The 16372-nt window shown below is 45.9% G+C and overlaps 2 protein-coding genes across 3 annotated transcripts in view; one reads left to right on the top strand and one right to left on the bottom strand.

Moving 5' to 3' along the window:
- The window catches only part of Fam160a2 (family with sequence similarity 160 member A2), a 25853-nt gene extending 18690 nt beyond the window's left edge, over window positions 1-7163 (bottom strand). For both annotated transcript variants that reach the window (XM_005370203.3, XM_005370201.3), the window contains exon 1: window positions 7029-7163. The gene's annotated coding sequence lies outside the window, so the exon portion shown is untranslated. The remainder of the gene's footprint in view (window positions 1-7028) is intronic.
- A 3165-nt stretch (window positions 7164-10328) lies between these two features.
- Cnga4 (cyclic nucleotide gated channel alpha 4) lies at window positions 10329-16083 on the top strand. The gene is made up of 7 exons (XM_005370206.2): window positions 10329-10356; window positions 12484-12568; window positions 12678-12779; window positions 12984-13090; window positions 13320-13965; window positions 14660-15009; window positions 15453-16083. The coding sequence occupies exons 2-7, from the start codon at window positions 12507-12509 to the stop codon at window positions 15908-15910; spliced, it is 1725 nt and encodes a 574-aa protein (XP_005370263.1). The 5' UTR covers window positions 10329-10356; window positions 12484-12506; the 3' UTR covers window positions 15911-16083.
- Window positions 16084-16372: the final 289 nt, after the last annotated feature.

Genomic DNA, 16372 nt, shown 5'->3' on the forward strand with positions numbered 1-16372 from the left:
CAGGACTTAGGGAAGCCAAGTGTGGTGGTTTGAATAAAAATGGCCTCCACAGGCTCATAGGAAATGGCACTATTATGAGGTGTGGATTTATCGGAGGAAGTATGTCACTGGGAGTGGGATTTGAAGTTTCAAATGTTCAAGTCAGGTCCAGTGTCTCTCACTCTTCCTGCTGCCTGTTGATCCAGATGTAGAACTCTCAGCTCCTTCTCCAGTACCATGTCTACCTGCAAGCCATGCCTCTAAACCTGTAAGCCAGCCCCAATTAAACATTTTCCTTTACAAGAGTTGCCATAGTCATGGTGTCTTCACAGCAACAGAAACCCTAAGACACACAGAGAATTTGGTAAGATTTAGCCAGATGTGCTAATGTCTATAATCCCAGCACTTGAGAAGCTGAGGTACAAAGATAGTCAGTTTGAGACCAGCCTGAGTTATATAACAAGATAATTTCTCAAAAGAAAAGAAAAGAAAAAACAACAAAAATGCCAGGCATGGTGCATGTATGCCTTTAATCCCAGCACTCAGGAGGTAAAGGTATATGAATTCAAAGCCAGCCTGGACTTACATGGAGAACTTCAGACAAGCTAAGGAGTACAAAGAGAGATACTGCGCCCCTCCCACCTCAAAAAAAAAAAACAAAAAAAAAAAAGCAAAACAAAAAAAAAAACAGGCACACACCATACAAGACACCAAAAACAGTAAAAGTAGTCAGAAATTAAAGGAGACATTCAAAATATAGCAAAATAGAAATCAAGAATGTTTGTTTCAAGAGACTGGAGGGAGATTGCCTAACGTCCCATAGAAAGAAGTAGAATGAAGATAGAAAACAGTTCGCTGGTTTTATTGAGGGTTTTTTTTTTAGATAATCTTATAAAAAAAAATTCAAGAACAACTGAGAACCAGAGAAATATATGATGTATTTTAACAAATTTCAGTGACATAGAAAAAAAATATAGGGCAGTTTGTGTTATTAAAAAAAAAGGGGGGGGGTCAAGAGTTCATATGGTTCTGACCCGAGTGCTGGCCCAGGCCTGTACTCTAGGACCTGGGAGGCCGGAACAGGGGGAAATCACAGTTTCAGGCCAGCCTGTGTACAGTGTGTGCAGAAGAAGAATTTGTGTCAAAAATGGGGGGGGGGGCTTTTGTTTGGGTTTTGAGTAGGAAGCTTCAAGTCTTTTTTGTCAACTGAGAAAACAAGTCTGAAGAAAGAAAAGTTGATATAATGAATAAATAAGTTAGGAATAACAGACAAAAACAAGGAATAAGATATCTGAGAAAGAAAGGCATATACCACCTTTTCAAGAAGGAAGGAAAACTAGCACAGGATGAGAGCAAAATCAAGGGGAAGTATCTACAGCCTTACCCCCTAGTCCCCCTTCACTCCGGAGACTAACAGTCAGGGAAAAGGAGTGAGACAGCAGAGAAGCCAGAGTGGATGCTTTACTATTTCATAAACAGCTTCCTATAAATCATCAAACACGCACACACACTAGCAGCTATGACCACAAAGGATGCACTGGAAAAAGTATTTATAGTCCCAAGATTTGAGGTCCCAGGAAGATACAAGCTAAGAAATGCAAAGCCCAGAGTTAAACAATAGAAATTCTTCCCTCTAAAAGCTACTAACATTTCATGTTGGTTTCTTTAATCACTGCCTATACCTTTGTAAATATAGTCCCATTATTAATTAAACTCTTGTGAAACCCAGCCTGAGCCATCTGCCACCTGCCACCTGCCAAGGAGCTTGACTGATACAAGAATATCACTGTTTACAGAGTACTCTCTACAACATATCTCATTTGAGGACTGAAAACAAATAGAACCTTATGCTCAGAAAAGAATAACACAAATAGTAGGTATGGCATGAGCTCTGAAATTCCTCAAACAAAAGTCTGAATCTCAATGCACCCTGTTCCAGTTATGTGATCTTAAACCACAAATCTGAGCTTCTTTCCTTATCAAAAATTTCCTAAGAAAATAAGTATTCTTTTTAAGAATTAAGTTAGAGAACAGCACTCTGGGCATAAACTACATATTCTGTAAGCTGTTTCTTTGCTCTTTTCCTTTCTGATCCTGTTTGACCAGGGTGTTCCCATCCCTGAGATAAGAGATCTAATCTGCCCTAATGTGTGTCTCTCACAAGCCTCAGTAAACCCAGCAAAATAATATGTCCAAAATAAATCTTCTCCAGGTTCTGAAAATCTAAAAAACTCCTATCTTGTAATATATCTGGGATGCCCTCTCTTGCTCCCCTGCTTAACTACCACAAAGCATCTACAGATGTAAGAATGACCCCCCCCCCCCGCTTTAGCCTTTTCTTATTACCTCTTGTAGCTCCTGAAAAATAACCACTTGGAATATGCATCTCAGAAATCAAAACTGAACACTAATCTAGGCTTTGCTTAAATACTTAAAAATACAAAAGGCCTTGGTATTCCTTCCTCCTATTTAAATGAGAAAAAAAATTTCCGCCTCCTCCCAGCCTCCCACTCCTCCCCCATCTACAGATGTAAGAATGACCCCCCCCCCCCCGCTTTAGCCTTTTCTTATTACCTCTTGTAGCTCCTGAAAAATAACCACTTGGAATATGCATCTCAGAAATCAAAACTGAACACTAATCTAGGCTTTGCTTAAATACTTAAAAATACAAAAGGCCTTGGTATTCCTGCCACCTATTTAAACTCCAAGCAAAATTCAAGACAAGATAAAGGCAGAATTGCCATATAGTTATGACACCCTTTGTCCCACAGCAAAGTCCAAAGAAAAGATAGATCCCCCTCCCCCCATTTATCTGCAGTTTCAATCATAAGACAAACAAGAAAGAAGCAGTTGATTTCTCCAACCTACACATGGCCAGTGTCAGCCACTCTCCTCAGGGTCCAAAACACAATACAGCTTTATAGGCCTACACAGCAAAAGGTGTCAGCCAACCTCAGAAAAGCAGGGACAGGAAGAGGCTCAACCTCAGCCTCCATTAATAACCTTTGCCCTGGGAGAGGCAAAGAGAAAGAAGCAGGAAGGGACTTTACCAATCAAGGAGACCAAATGACCTTCCAAGAACAGACCTCATCCTAAGGAAGGGGGATAAGGCTGTTACCCCAAACACTAAAAGTGGAAAGACCTGATTAAACCTGTAGAAATACAGTGGGGTGGGGGCACCTAATAGCCTATCTGGAGCTCAACTCACATGTACCCTCCCCGCTTTTACATGTCTCAGACAAATGGACTACCAGGATATGAACCACCTCCCCAATACTACCTGGGCCTCTTGCAGGCATCTCTTCATCTGAGTGGATTCCCATAGGCACAAAGTGAACTCATAGCACACAGTAACTGCCTTTACAACAGTGGTTCCTCAATGTCACACAGTTATCTCTAACCCTGTTGTTTGAAGGTGACAAAGAGAATGTCAAAGACTGGGTGAAATTGATCCTAAAGGGTAAGAAAAGTTCACTAGGCAAAGAAAAGATGTTCCTAGAAGAGGAAGCAGCTTTTCAAAGATTTCAAGTCTAAAGAAGCAACATGTTTGTTAGAGAACTGTGAACAATTTATTCAAGCTAGAACACAAGGGAGTGGCAACAGACAAGGCATGAAGAGGTGAGCCAAGGTCATATTAAGAAATTTGGATGTTGTCCTACATGCTACAAAGAGCCAAAGTTTTAAAGCAGTGTAGTTCCGTGCTTGCATTTGTATTTTTAGAAAGATCGTTCTAGGAATGGGCAAGAAAAGACCAACTTTTAAAGCTTTAAGGCTAAGGTTGGTGAAGATGTGGCAATAGAGATAACGGAGGGGAAAGTATATTACCATCTTAGTGACTAAATTTAGGAGGAGAAGGAGCAGAAAGAAGATGACACCAAAGCCATCCTCTGGATTGATACAAGACACATGGATGCAAAAACGGGTCAGGGCAAAAACTCTTAAGTTCTGTTCCAGGCATGTTAATTCAAAGATATCTGTGGATAAATATACATACATGGATATGTATACAGAACACAGGAAGAGACTGAGACAGAGAAGTAATCACATCACTGTGATATATTCTTTATATTTCCATATTCTCCCTCTAAACTAAAACTGTCATTCTCTCTCCAAACCAAAATAAGAGCTCTGTGCAACTCTATGAAAGTCCTATGCAACTTCAACAACTTATTTCTATTGTTACCTTATGTTCCCAACAAGAATTTACTGAATGAATAAATGAATGAATTTGTTTTCCAAGTCCTAGTAAGAGTGGCTGGCATATGAACGATATGGGAAAATGGCTACATACACACCACAAAACGTTTCTATCAGTACAGCACCCACATCCACGTCTCGTCCCCGCAGACCTACCACGATCCTCTACATATCACAAGTCAAACCCCATTTTAATCGATGCGTTACTGTGGCAACCAAGAGTTTAGTATATCGAACAAAAAGCTTTCCAGATTCTGTGCTTTCTCTAGCACAATCGAGAATTTAGACAAATCCTAAGAATGCTCTAACATGCCAGCCAAGGCTACATAGTGAAACCCTGTCTCCAAAAAAAAAAAGAAAGGAAGGAAAGAAGGAAAGGAGGGAGGGAAGGAAAAGAAAAAGGAATTATTTAACATGTGATTATGAATATGCACCAGATAATATACATGCCTATTCCGTGTCATTATCACGATATTAAAGCCCTTGTCCCTATGACCACTCTCAGTCCCCTTAATCTCTTTTGCAAGTAGACAATTACAAATCATAAAGCTATACTTCTTGCCAGTATGAAGTCCTCAATTTCATCACAATTTTTTCAACAACTATGTCATGTCCTTTCCATCACCTTTCCTTTCTCTTACAAACCTTCCTTCCTCAAGTAACTAGCACTATGAAGACGCCAAACTCTGAGTGTCTTGTCACTATCCTGTGTGACCTCTAGTTGCTGAACCTGACTCATCTCTGAAATAAAATCCCTTTTTCTATTTCACCAGGTATCAATATAATTTCAGGAAATTTTGAGGCTGCTACGTAAAGAATGAAACTCTTTAATTTTAAAATGAGTTATTATTTAATATGAAAGCATGAATGCTATTCAGATACCTGAAGTTCCATAAAATAACTAAGTACATATTTCTTCCACCTAAAACAACACACATACACCACTATCATTCCAAACATCAGGATTTCATAAACCTGTGAAATATTTTTAATTAAAAATATGGTGGTCAGCCAGGCTGTGGTGGTGCAGGCCTTTAATCCCAGCACTTGAGAAGCAGAGGCAGGTGAATCCCTATGAGTTCGAGGCCAGGCTGGTCTACAAGAGCTAGTTCCAGGACAGCTAGGACTGTTGTTAAACAGGGAAACCCTGTCTCGAGGGGGAAAAAAAATGTATGGTGGTCACTTCTTATTTTCATGATTTTCTTTAAATTTAACATCTACTTTAACAATATTTATTTCTTCGGTGAAGAGCAAAGAGTACCTTAACACCAAAAGAGTAAGAACAATAACCTTGGAATAAGGTAACCCCACCCCCTTAGCAGTACTGGGGATCAAACTCGGGCCTTGAACACAGTAGGGCACTCTCCCACTGAGCTGCACCCCCAGTTCTTTCTTCCGATCTCATATAGATGTGCACGGCCAGGAACTGGATGGCTCAGTGTTGAAGGACCATTATTCACCAGCCTGGTATACTTGTAGGTCCTATAAGTTCTGATAGTCTGGGCAAGTGGCCAACAGATTTATCATTGTGAAGAAGGACTCTCTGGCCTCCAGAAAGAAGAAAATATATCTATATCACAGTTTAAAGTAACTAGCTCTGAAGCTGATATTCTAATTCTCAAGGGATGATCTTCATAGGAAACGATGGTTAAGGAGGCTCACAGTGCCTCAGCTACCTCGCCGACTGTCAGTAGAGAAGACCCAGTGATGGGAAAATGGCCATTATCACTCACAGAGTGAGTCCAGCTTTGCAAACTTCATGTCTGTGTGGGTTGTAAGGAGATGGGCTTATTAGATTCAAATAAAATGAACTCGGTTACAGGGTATAGAGGGAGGGATGACCTGTGAACGAATAGAGGAAACTTTTCAGAGTGATACAAGTATTTGGCATCTTGGTTTACAAGTGTGCACGTACGTCAAAGCTTATCAGTTTAAAGGAAGAACAGTTTATTGTGCAAAATTTACCTCCACAAAGCAATGTCTTGTTTTTGCTTTTCAAACTCCTGAGGAGAGTAAACCTAACTGCAGGTGACAAGCCATGTGACTTAGAATTAGCAACTGTGTCCAATATAGATGACAACCACGGGTAAAGAGGAATGGAGTAAGGGAGTCGAGAAATAGGCAGAGAAAATAATACAAGCAGTTCTATCTCTCCACCCCTCCCAAAAAAACTTCGTGAGGGTCTCATCTTACTTAAAGTCTGCTTATGAAAGTGGCACCTGAGGAAACTGTGCTTCAGTTATTATTCTGTGGAGGACTAAAACTCAAACATTTTCATTACCATAGCTATTATTGCTCTTGATGCTGTTTTGTGTTGGTTTCCCCCACTCACAGGGCAGCCATGTGCACAACAAATGCACCTGTACTGTCCTTCCTTGCTCTAAAACTAGTGCTGTCCCTGGACAGGACTGGACATCCGAGAAGGCCCCGCAACCAACCTCATCTCTTAGCCAAGTCTTACAACCCTCGGCCCCTCTTTCCTCTTTTGCTCTGCCTTCTACTCCTCCATCGAGACACAGCCAGCCCCCGCAAGTTCCCGCCTTGGCCTTTAACGCTCCTCATCCTCGCACAGGCCTTACCCCCTCAACTCTCGTCCCAGGACGTCCCTCACCTTCCCAAGCTCAGCGAACCCACACCCTTTGCAGACGGGGTCCATGAGTTGCCCCAGCCTGGCCCTTCACAAAGCATCCCAGGATCTCCTCCGCCTGGCTTCCCGGTCCACAGCGCCCAGGTTGTCCCCCGCCCCTACCTCAGCCGCTCGCAGCAGCCCCTCACCACCTGCCAACCCCTCACCCCGTCCCTCAGGCCAGCAATTCCCCAGCCCGGTGCCGTCATTCCCAACCCCTCGGCACCTTGCGCCTGTGCGCGCGCCGCGGCCCACGCGTCGCTCTCGCTTGCACCACGCCGCCCTGCCCCGGCCTGTCGGCGGCCGGGCTAGGTGAGTTCAGGCCGCCGCCATCGCTCCTCAGGCGCACCAGCCGCGCCCCGCCCCGCGCCACACGCAGCCCGCGCCCCTGCGCACCTCACGCAACCGCCCAGCGACGCATGGCTGGGCAGCGGCGTGCCAGCTCATTGGCCCGCCCAGGCCCCCGCTAGAGCGTCGACGCTCGTTTCCCGGCAACGGCCGAGCGCAGGGGCGGGGTCGCAGTCCGCGTTCCGAGGAAGAAGCGCTTCCACACCCGCAAGCCCCGCCTTTTCCCGCCTCAGGCTCCGCCCCCTGAGGATTCCGGCTTGTCATAGGGGCCGACCTGAGAGGAGGCGGTGGCCTGCGGGCAGGGGCGGGGCCTGAGGAGAAATCTTGGCACCGGAGGGCAGAACTTGTTCCTTGGGAGGGACAAGCCTCGGGACAGGGAACGACCTGGCCTTGGATAGCACCCCACAGGGGGCGGAGGCGAGGGCCAGGGCGGGGGGCGGGACCATAGGTCCTGGGCGGTGCTCCAGCGTCAAGTGGGCGGGGCTTCTTCTGAAGTCTGCGCCAAGGGCCGGTCTGTGGGCAGGGCCTGTGGAGAAGGCATCTAGGCTGTGCTGACTGCCACCGAGTTAGCTTATTTTCGCCAGGTTTGTGCACGCCGCTAGGATTCTTCCTTCCTACCCGCGGGGACCGCCTCTTCCTGGCCTTCCCAAAGCTTCCATGACCCCGTAGAACGCCGAATAAATTCCTACACGACAGCCTGGGTTCCTGATCCATTAGAACCGGTCTCTCCAACAATTAGAACGCAATATCAGGGCTGTAAAAGGAGAAGCAGCACTTAGCGTGATATCTGGGCACAGAAGATGAAGGAGCTGAGGATAGCTTCCAAGAGGAGATGCTGGCTGAAACAAGAGTGAAAAGCGCTAAGATAGAGTCTGATAAAGTCTGTTGACTTATATTATTGTTACCTAATTGTGATCATTGTTCTATAAAATAGTTACATAAAATGATGGATTACAGAAACATGGGTAAGGAATTTACAATTTTATTTTTGCCACTTTTCTGTAAGTCGAAAACAGGTTCACAGTAAAAAATATTCAAAAAGATGAAAAATGGAAATTTCCACCTAAGGCAAGGCAGAATGCTCAAGACACTGAGAACTGCAACTAGTTCAGTGTGTCTGGAGCCTGGAAACATGCAAAGCAAAGATCAGATGAGGACAAAATGGACATAGAAAGTACTGCAGAACTAGTAAGCTATGTTAGTCTATATTGTATTCTTGGAACAATAGAGAGATACAATTTTATACAAGGTCAAGTTAACAGGGCACCTTTGCAGAAGGTCTTTCAAGAGCAAGGCCAAAATAGGATAGTAAGACTGTAGAGAAGGGAGCATGTGGACATCAGAAGGGTTAGAGACTGGACGACTATAAAAGGAGAGAGGCGTAAATATTTATATCCTATATAAATTTTAAAACAATAAAGGGGACTGGAGAAACACCACTGCGGTTGAAGTTCTGGCTGAGCAAGAGTGAGGAACAAAGTTCAGATTCCCCAGAACCTACAGAAACACCGGTGGGTCTGGTGGCCCAGCTGTACCCTGCTTTGAAGGTAACTCTTAAGTCTGTTGGAAAGAACATGTCTCATTGAATAAGGTGGAAGAGCAAGCAAGTATGATTCCTTTCATCAGTCTGGGGCCTCCACATTCACATACAACCATGTGCATGCACACACACACACACACACACACACACACACCACGAAGAATGGAGAAAGAAAAAAAATTAAAAACATGTAAAACAACATTGCTATTGGAAATGAAGGTATATTTACCACTGGAATGGCATTGACTAGAAAGGAGAAGAATGATCTCTAAGGCCTATAGCAGTTCTGCCTCTTCATCTGAGTGCTGTGATGGGTGAGCTCAGTTTGTAAGAATTTATCAAGCTATATTTCTTTATTGTTGTTATGGTGGTAGCAGTAGTTATTATACTGGATGTACTAGTCAGCTGTCCAGGGCTGCGACAAATCTTGGGATTAATAAGGTAAAAGAAAAAAAGTTTATCTTAGCTCAGAAATTTCTGCCCTTGGTTGCCTTTGGGCCTGTGGTGAGGAAGGATGTCATGGCACTAGTATGTGGCAAAGGAGGTGGCTCACCTCATGGCATCCTGGAAGTAAAGGGACAAATGGAAAACGTCAGAGTCTCAATATCCTCTTCAAGGGCATATCCCCATTGGCATGCTACCTGCCCCCTTCCAATGACTCTCAACCTTCCTAATGCTGCATTAATTAAATGACCCTTTAATACAGTTCCTCATGTTGTGGTGACCCCAAACCATAAAATTATTTTGTTGCTACCTCATAACTATAATTTTGTTACTGTTGTGAATCATGATATAAATATCTGATATGCAGGACTTAAGGGGGTCTTGACCCACAGGTTGAGAACTGCTGCCCCAAAGGCTTCTTCACTTAGTCCTGTGCACCATGCCTGGGCTGGGACAACTGAAAGGCTGACTCAGCTCAGACTTCCAGAGTTTCACACAAGATCAGAAAGAGCGGGGATCCTGACAATATGCATTCCCAGAGGTCCAACCAAATCTTTGCTGGTCTAGCCTCAGATGTCACACACCATCACTCTTTCTATGTTCTATCAGCTGGCAGTCATAAGCAACAAACATCAAAGAATTGGAGCCATTTTTGCAAATATTTCCCACGTTACATAATAGTAAATTCTGGCCCCATGTTTTTTGCTGAAAGGACAGAAATGGGTGTTGAAGAAAAAGAGTAGGTGGAGGAAAATGAAGCTAAGGATGCAATAGGTCGAAAGTGACTGTGGGGGCTTGAATAAGAATGACACCCCCCATGTTCAGAGAGACCAGTTATATCCCATGCTTTTTCCGTCACAGTCCAGCTAGCCTTGGAGGAGGGGGAGGGAAATGGGAGGCTAGGAGGAGGTGGAAACTTGGTTTTTTTTCCTTTTCTCAATAAAAAAAAAAAAGAATGACACCCCCCATAGGCTCATCTATTTGAATGTTTAGTCACCAGGGAGTAGAACTATTTGAAAAAATTAAAAACATTAATAAGTGTGGCCTTGTTGGGAAAAGTGTGTCACTAGGGGTGGGCTTTGAGGTTTCAAAAGTCCATGCCGCCCTCCCCTATCTGCCTAGGATTAGGATGTAGCTCTCAACTACTTCTCCAGCATCATGCCTGTCAAGCCTACTGCCATGCTCTCTGCCATGATGATAAATGGACCAAGCTTCTGAAACTGTAAGCAAACCCTAATTAAATGTTTTCATTTATAAGAGTTGCCATGTTCATGGTGTCTCTTTGCAGCATTAGAACAGTGTGGCTGTGGGTATCAAATCAGAATCTAGTGTGCGGTTAGTTGCCATGGTGTCTCTTCGCAGCATCAGAACAGTGGCTAAGACAGTATGGCTGTGGGTATCAAATCGGAACCTAGTGTGCAGTTAGTTGTGTGAATGACTGAAGCCCAAGGGAGTTCATGAGTTACTAGATGTCAAAGCAATTCTTTGAATGACCAAGATCAGCCAGAAAGTGTATGGAAGATGGAAAGAGTGAGAGCTGAGTTCTAGGAAACACCAACCTAGAAGGGATGGGCAAAGAAGCTTATAAAAGAGACCAAGAAATAAACAGAAATGTTACCAAGAAATGGTAACATTACAAAAGCTATGGATAAAAGCATCTCGAAAAAAATTTCTTAGAGACTTAGATATTTCTTTCAAGAAACTGCAAAAATATAAATCTGACATTACCCCATTGCCTATAAAAAAAAATCAAAGTTAATTTCGTGGATGTTAGAACTCTGATCTGGCTCTGTCCACGGTTCATCCTGATTCTCATCACCACCTCCCTTTCCTGTCACTCTCTCTTTTTGAAAATTTTGGGGTCAGCAAGATGACTCAGCAGGTGAAAGCCCTCGCTACACCAGCTCACCACTGGAGTTTGATCCCTAGATACATCAACTGACTCCAAAAGTTGTACTCTGACCTCCATAGTCACTGTGGCCATGCACTTTCTCTGCCTCTCTTTTTTCCTTTCTGTTTTGTTTTGTTGAGACAGAGTTTTCTTGTCTAGTCCTGGCTGTCCTGGAATTCAGTCTATAAATCCGGCTGGTCTTGAATTCACAAAGACCCACCTGTCTCAACATGTGCTGGGATTAAAGGTGTGTGTCACCACTGGCCTCTCTCTCTCTCTCTCTCTCTCTCTCTCTCTCTCTCTCTCTCTCTCCACACACACACACACACACACACACACACACTTCTCATACACTAATAACATTTTTAAGTATTTTGAAACTATTGATATTCTCCCAGTCACCACAATTTTCCATGCCTCTGCTGTTGCACACTTTGAACACCTTACCTGTCCATTCTCCCATCTCTAGACTTAATTCTAACTTATCCTACAGAGCACAGCTCTTCCTACTACCATAAGAGCCCTCCACATACCCATCTAACAGAGTACTTGCCTGTCTCTGCAAGGATTGCCCTTGTGCATTTACCTAAATGTATCCTACCCCACTGAACATTCCTCCTACAAGACTGAGCTTCCGTAGGATTGTCCCACTCACTTAGCACAATATTGGCCTGGCACATAGCTGGAATTTAATGATGACTTCTTGACTGAAAAAGATCATGATACTGACAGGCACATTATAGGAGATCTGTTTGTTCTATTATGAAAAGAAATGTTCACAGAAAAAGTTGAGGAAGTTGAGGGTCCATGAAATATGTCCAATGGCTGGTGGTATTGGGAATGGAAGGTAATAGGAAAAGATTGAGGGCAAAGGATCATAATATGACACACATACACCCCAGAAGATTAGGTGATATGTAAGTAGATTAAGATGTAGCTAATGAAAACATCTCTGATGTGAGAGGCACCCCTTTGTCCCTAGAGACTAGTTTACCACCTGACAAGAATGAGCCACTTGGAACATAATTGTTATACCAATAACTAGGCCCAAATGGAGAGGGTACATAAGGTAAAACAGAATTCAAACCTACATTGAAGGCAGGCTGGATCTCCTGATCTTGATACCATGGGTTTAAGGGGAAATCAAAAAAAAAAAAAAAAAGACGACAATGAAAGCGAAGCTTCCTTCCAAAGCATCCACCTCCCACCACCCCAGGGACCTCATTAAAGGTGTTTAGCTGGGCAGGTGTAAACCAGCTTCAGCCCTGAGAGACAGCGCAGTGTGCTGTACCTACATTGCCTCCACCCACTCCATACCTGCTAGCCCTAGTCGTGTTGCTAAGAGCTTCAAAGACAGAATACGTAGCTGGAGCCCGGAGCAGCCTCTTCTGGGAAGACAGGCACTAGCTCCCACTTTCTCAAGCCACCATAGTCAGAGAAGCACTGGATTTCCTACAGGCTTGGGACCAAGTCACAGAACAATGAGTAAAGACAACAAAGTGAAGACAACAGAGTCCAGCCCCTCAGCCCCATCCAAAGCCAGGTGAGATCTAATTGCCTGTGCCTGGGGCATCCTCTTTCTTGGTGTCCTGGTCACAGCTCAAGCACTGAGTGTCTGGTGGACAAACAAGAGGAGTCTCTTCTCCCTACAGGAAGAGGCTGCCTGTCCTAGACCCTTCTGGGGATTATTACTACTGGTGGCTAAACACGATGGTCTTCCCAGTCATGTACAACCTCATCATCGTTGTATGCAGGTTTGGCAGGGGTGCAAAAAGAGGGCACCTTAAGCTGTACTAAAGAGAGAAGCCAAGGAGAAGGGCAGGCCGGGAGGGCAGGGCCTAAAGGGGAGGCACCTTCCCTGGAAGGACTCAAGGAAGAGACTGAGAGACCTGTTCTAGCAGGCTCCTCACACACAGTAGGTACCTTTAAGCCAATCCCTTCTGCTACCTGTCCTGCAGAGCCTGCTTTCCTGACTTGCAGCATAGTTACCTGGTGGCCTGGTTTGTCCTGGACTACACAAGTGACCTGCTATACCTACTAGACATCGGGGTGCGCTTCCACACAGGTCAGTGAGTTTCTGGGGCTAACCTTTTCCTCACATTTCCTTAAAGAACGTGTTAAGAAAGCAGCTACCTCTAGGACTGCACTGTCACGTGTTTCCGTGTTTGACAATGTCCCAGGACTCACCCCAGACACCATGGAGAAGGCTATGCATGCTTCCATCTTGCCCTCATGTCTGGCCTGTTCCTGACCTGTCCACAGTTGACCCCGCCCATCTCCTCCTTTCTACCTAGGATTCCTAGAGCAAGGCATACTGGTGGTGGACAAAGGTATGATCGCCAGTCGCTATGTCCGCACCTGGAGCTTCCTATTGGACCTGGCTTCACTGGTGCCCACGGATGCGGCCTATGTGCGGCTGGGTCCTCACATTCCCACACTCAGGCTAAACCGCTTTCTCCGTGTACCCCGCCTCTTTGAGGCATTTGATCGCACGGAGACCCGCACAGCTTACCCGAATGCTTTCCGCATCGCCAAATTGATGCTCTACATCTTTGTTGTCATCCATTGGAATAGTTGCTTATACTTTGCCCTGTCCAGGTACCTGGGGTTCGGACGGGATGCATGGGTATACCCAGATCCCGCGCAGCCTGGCTTTGAGCGCTTGCGGCGCCAGTATCTCTACAGCTTCTATTTCTCCACTCTAATTCTGACCACTGTGGGTGACACGCCACTGCCAGCCCGGGAGGAAGAGTACCTCTTCATGGTGGGTGACTTCCTGCTGGCTGTCATGGGTTTCGCCACCATCATGGGTAGCATGAGCTCTGTCATTTACAACATGAACACTGCAGATGCAGCCTTCTACCCAGACCATGCTCTGGTAAAGAAGTACATGAAGCTGCAGCGTGTCAACCGGAGACTGGAGCGGCGTGTCATTGACTGGTGAGAGAGGGCTGGTTGCAGACCCAGCTAGGGGAAAGGATGGATGCCTTAGTGACCCTGTCCTTATTACCTACTGGCTATACCAGGCAGTTGGAAGATAGACTTCATTAGTAGGTCTGCTGGATAGGCTTAGACAGTGGTGTTTTCCACTAAGATCTGGACTAGGGGAAAAGAGCGGGCAAAAGACGACAAGGAGAGGCATTTGTGTACTAGAGTAACAGAGACCTGAGAATGAGAGCTCCCATGGCCTGGGGGGATCCGGGAGACTCTGAAAGGGGGGTGGAGAAGGGAACTATCCAGCCAGGAGATGGCCAACATGGTTGATTACATCACGATAATGCAAGCTATGTTCTGAATAAAAGGAAACGTCTCAATGTCAGGGTGCCACCACAAAGCTGTCTGAGAGGGCAGGTGCTTGCTGACGAAAGCAACTCAGTGTAGAAGTGGTATCAGACACTGTGGCTGGGGTGGGGCCTGACAGGAGGTGAAGGAGGGGTAGGTGCCGCCACACCTTGTAGGAAGTAGAACAGGCCATGTCTGTCACCAAGAAAGGCGACCAGAAAACTGTGAGGTACTCCCTTTGCTCTTATGAGAGCTCAGTTGTACCTGGGTTCCGGGCTGAGCTGAGTCCTGATGGAATGGGTGGAGCAGATACACAGGTCCTGGTAAGGAAATGATACTGCCTTTCTCCCAGGTACCAGCATCTGCAGATCAACAAGAAGATGACCAACGAGGTAGCCATCTTGCAGCACTTGCCAGAGCGGCTGCGGGCAGAGGTTGCTGTGTCTGTCCACCTGTCTACCCTGAGCCGAGTCCAGATCTTCCAGAACTGTGAAGCCAGCCTGCTGGAGGAACTGGTGCTGAAGCTCCAGCCCCAGACCTACTCACCAGGGGAGTATGTGTGCCGCAAAGGAGACATCGGCCGAGAGATGTACATCATCCGTGAGGGTCAGCTGGCTGTGGTGGCAGATGATGGCGTCACACAGTATGCTGTGCTCGGTGCAGGGCTCTACTTTGGGGAGATCAGTATCATCAATATCAAAGGTGAGTCCCCAAGGAGAAGGGCTAGGGATAGGACTGGGCTGGGAATGATGGAACCCTGGGACAAGATGGTACTTTGGGGCACATAGATTAAGAAGATCTGGCCCTTGTCTGAGTTGCTACAGGACTCAGGAGAGAAGCAAGTTATACATTATTTGTTCCCTGAGGAGGAAATGAGCCAAGGTCAGTGGTTGGGGTGGTTTCTTAGAAAACAAAGCAGATACGTTCCATGGGCACTGGTGGAAATGCCAACAGACCAGCAGAAAGTTACTGTACCAGCCATGTTGTTATATAACTGCCCCATCACCAACACATTATTAGAATAAAGCAGAAAAAAGGAAGTCAGAAGCACCAGTGTGGAGACTGTATCCTGGTTCAGGAGTGAAATGCCACCTTCCTGTCCCTACTAACTACTCTCCCCGCATCTGTCTGCCCTTGAACCACAGGAAACATGTCTGGGAACCGACGGACAGCCAACATCAAGAGCCTAGGTTATTCGGACCTGTTCTGCCTCAGCAAGGAGGATCTACGGGAGGTGCTGAGTGAATATCCACAGGCCCAGGCCGTCATGGAGGAGAAGGGCCGTGAGATCCTGCTCAAAATGAATAAATTGGATGTGAATGCCGAGGCAGCTGAGATCGCCCTCCAGGAGGCCACAGAGTCTCGGCTAAAGGGCCTTGACCAGCAGCTGGATGATCTACAGACCAAGTTCGCCCGCCTGCTAGCTGAGCTGGAGTCCAGTGCGCTGAAGATCGCTTACCGCATTGAAAGACTGGAGTGGCAGACTCGGGAGTGGCCAATGCCAGAGGACATGGCTGAGGCTGACGATGAGGCTGAGCCTGGGGAAGGAACGTCCAAGGATGGAGAGGAAAAGGCTGGCCAGGAGGGACCCTCAGGCATATAATGGCCCCATCTTGACCCCAGAGCTCCCAGCTTCCCGTGACTACAGAATGGTAGGAAAGCTTGCCTGCAGAAACTGCCATCCTATTTGCTAGGCCACAGAGACTTAGGTAAATTGGTCTGTAGATGCCTAGCTAGAGATGTGGGTGATAGCATACATTTGCCCCGTACTCACCAGAACACATACACATACACCCGCAAGCGCTGGCTCAAGGCTGAGCTCCACATACAATGTTTCTGTCTGCACACATGCACATTCTCATAAGCACAACCGAGACTTACACCCACGTAACCCACAGTCACAGAGAATAATGAATGCGCTGGGAGTGTCAGGCTAGCTTTGGTACATTTAAAGGAGCCTTGCTGGTATAGGACAAAGGCAGTGTTGGAGTCACAGGAAGGAAGTCTGATAGAATGTCTGAACTGCGTTCACTCCAGGTCACCACTTCAGCTGCACCAGGTCATC

Source organism: Microtus ochrogaster, unplaced genomic scaffold, assembly GCF_000317375.1.
Source record: "Microtus ochrogaster isolate Prairie Vole_2 unplaced genomic scaffold, MicOch1.0 UNK73, whole genome shotgun sequence".
Classification (NCBI taxonomy): Eukaryota; Metazoa; Chordata; class Mammalia; order Rodentia; family Cricetidae; genus Microtus; species Microtus ochrogaster.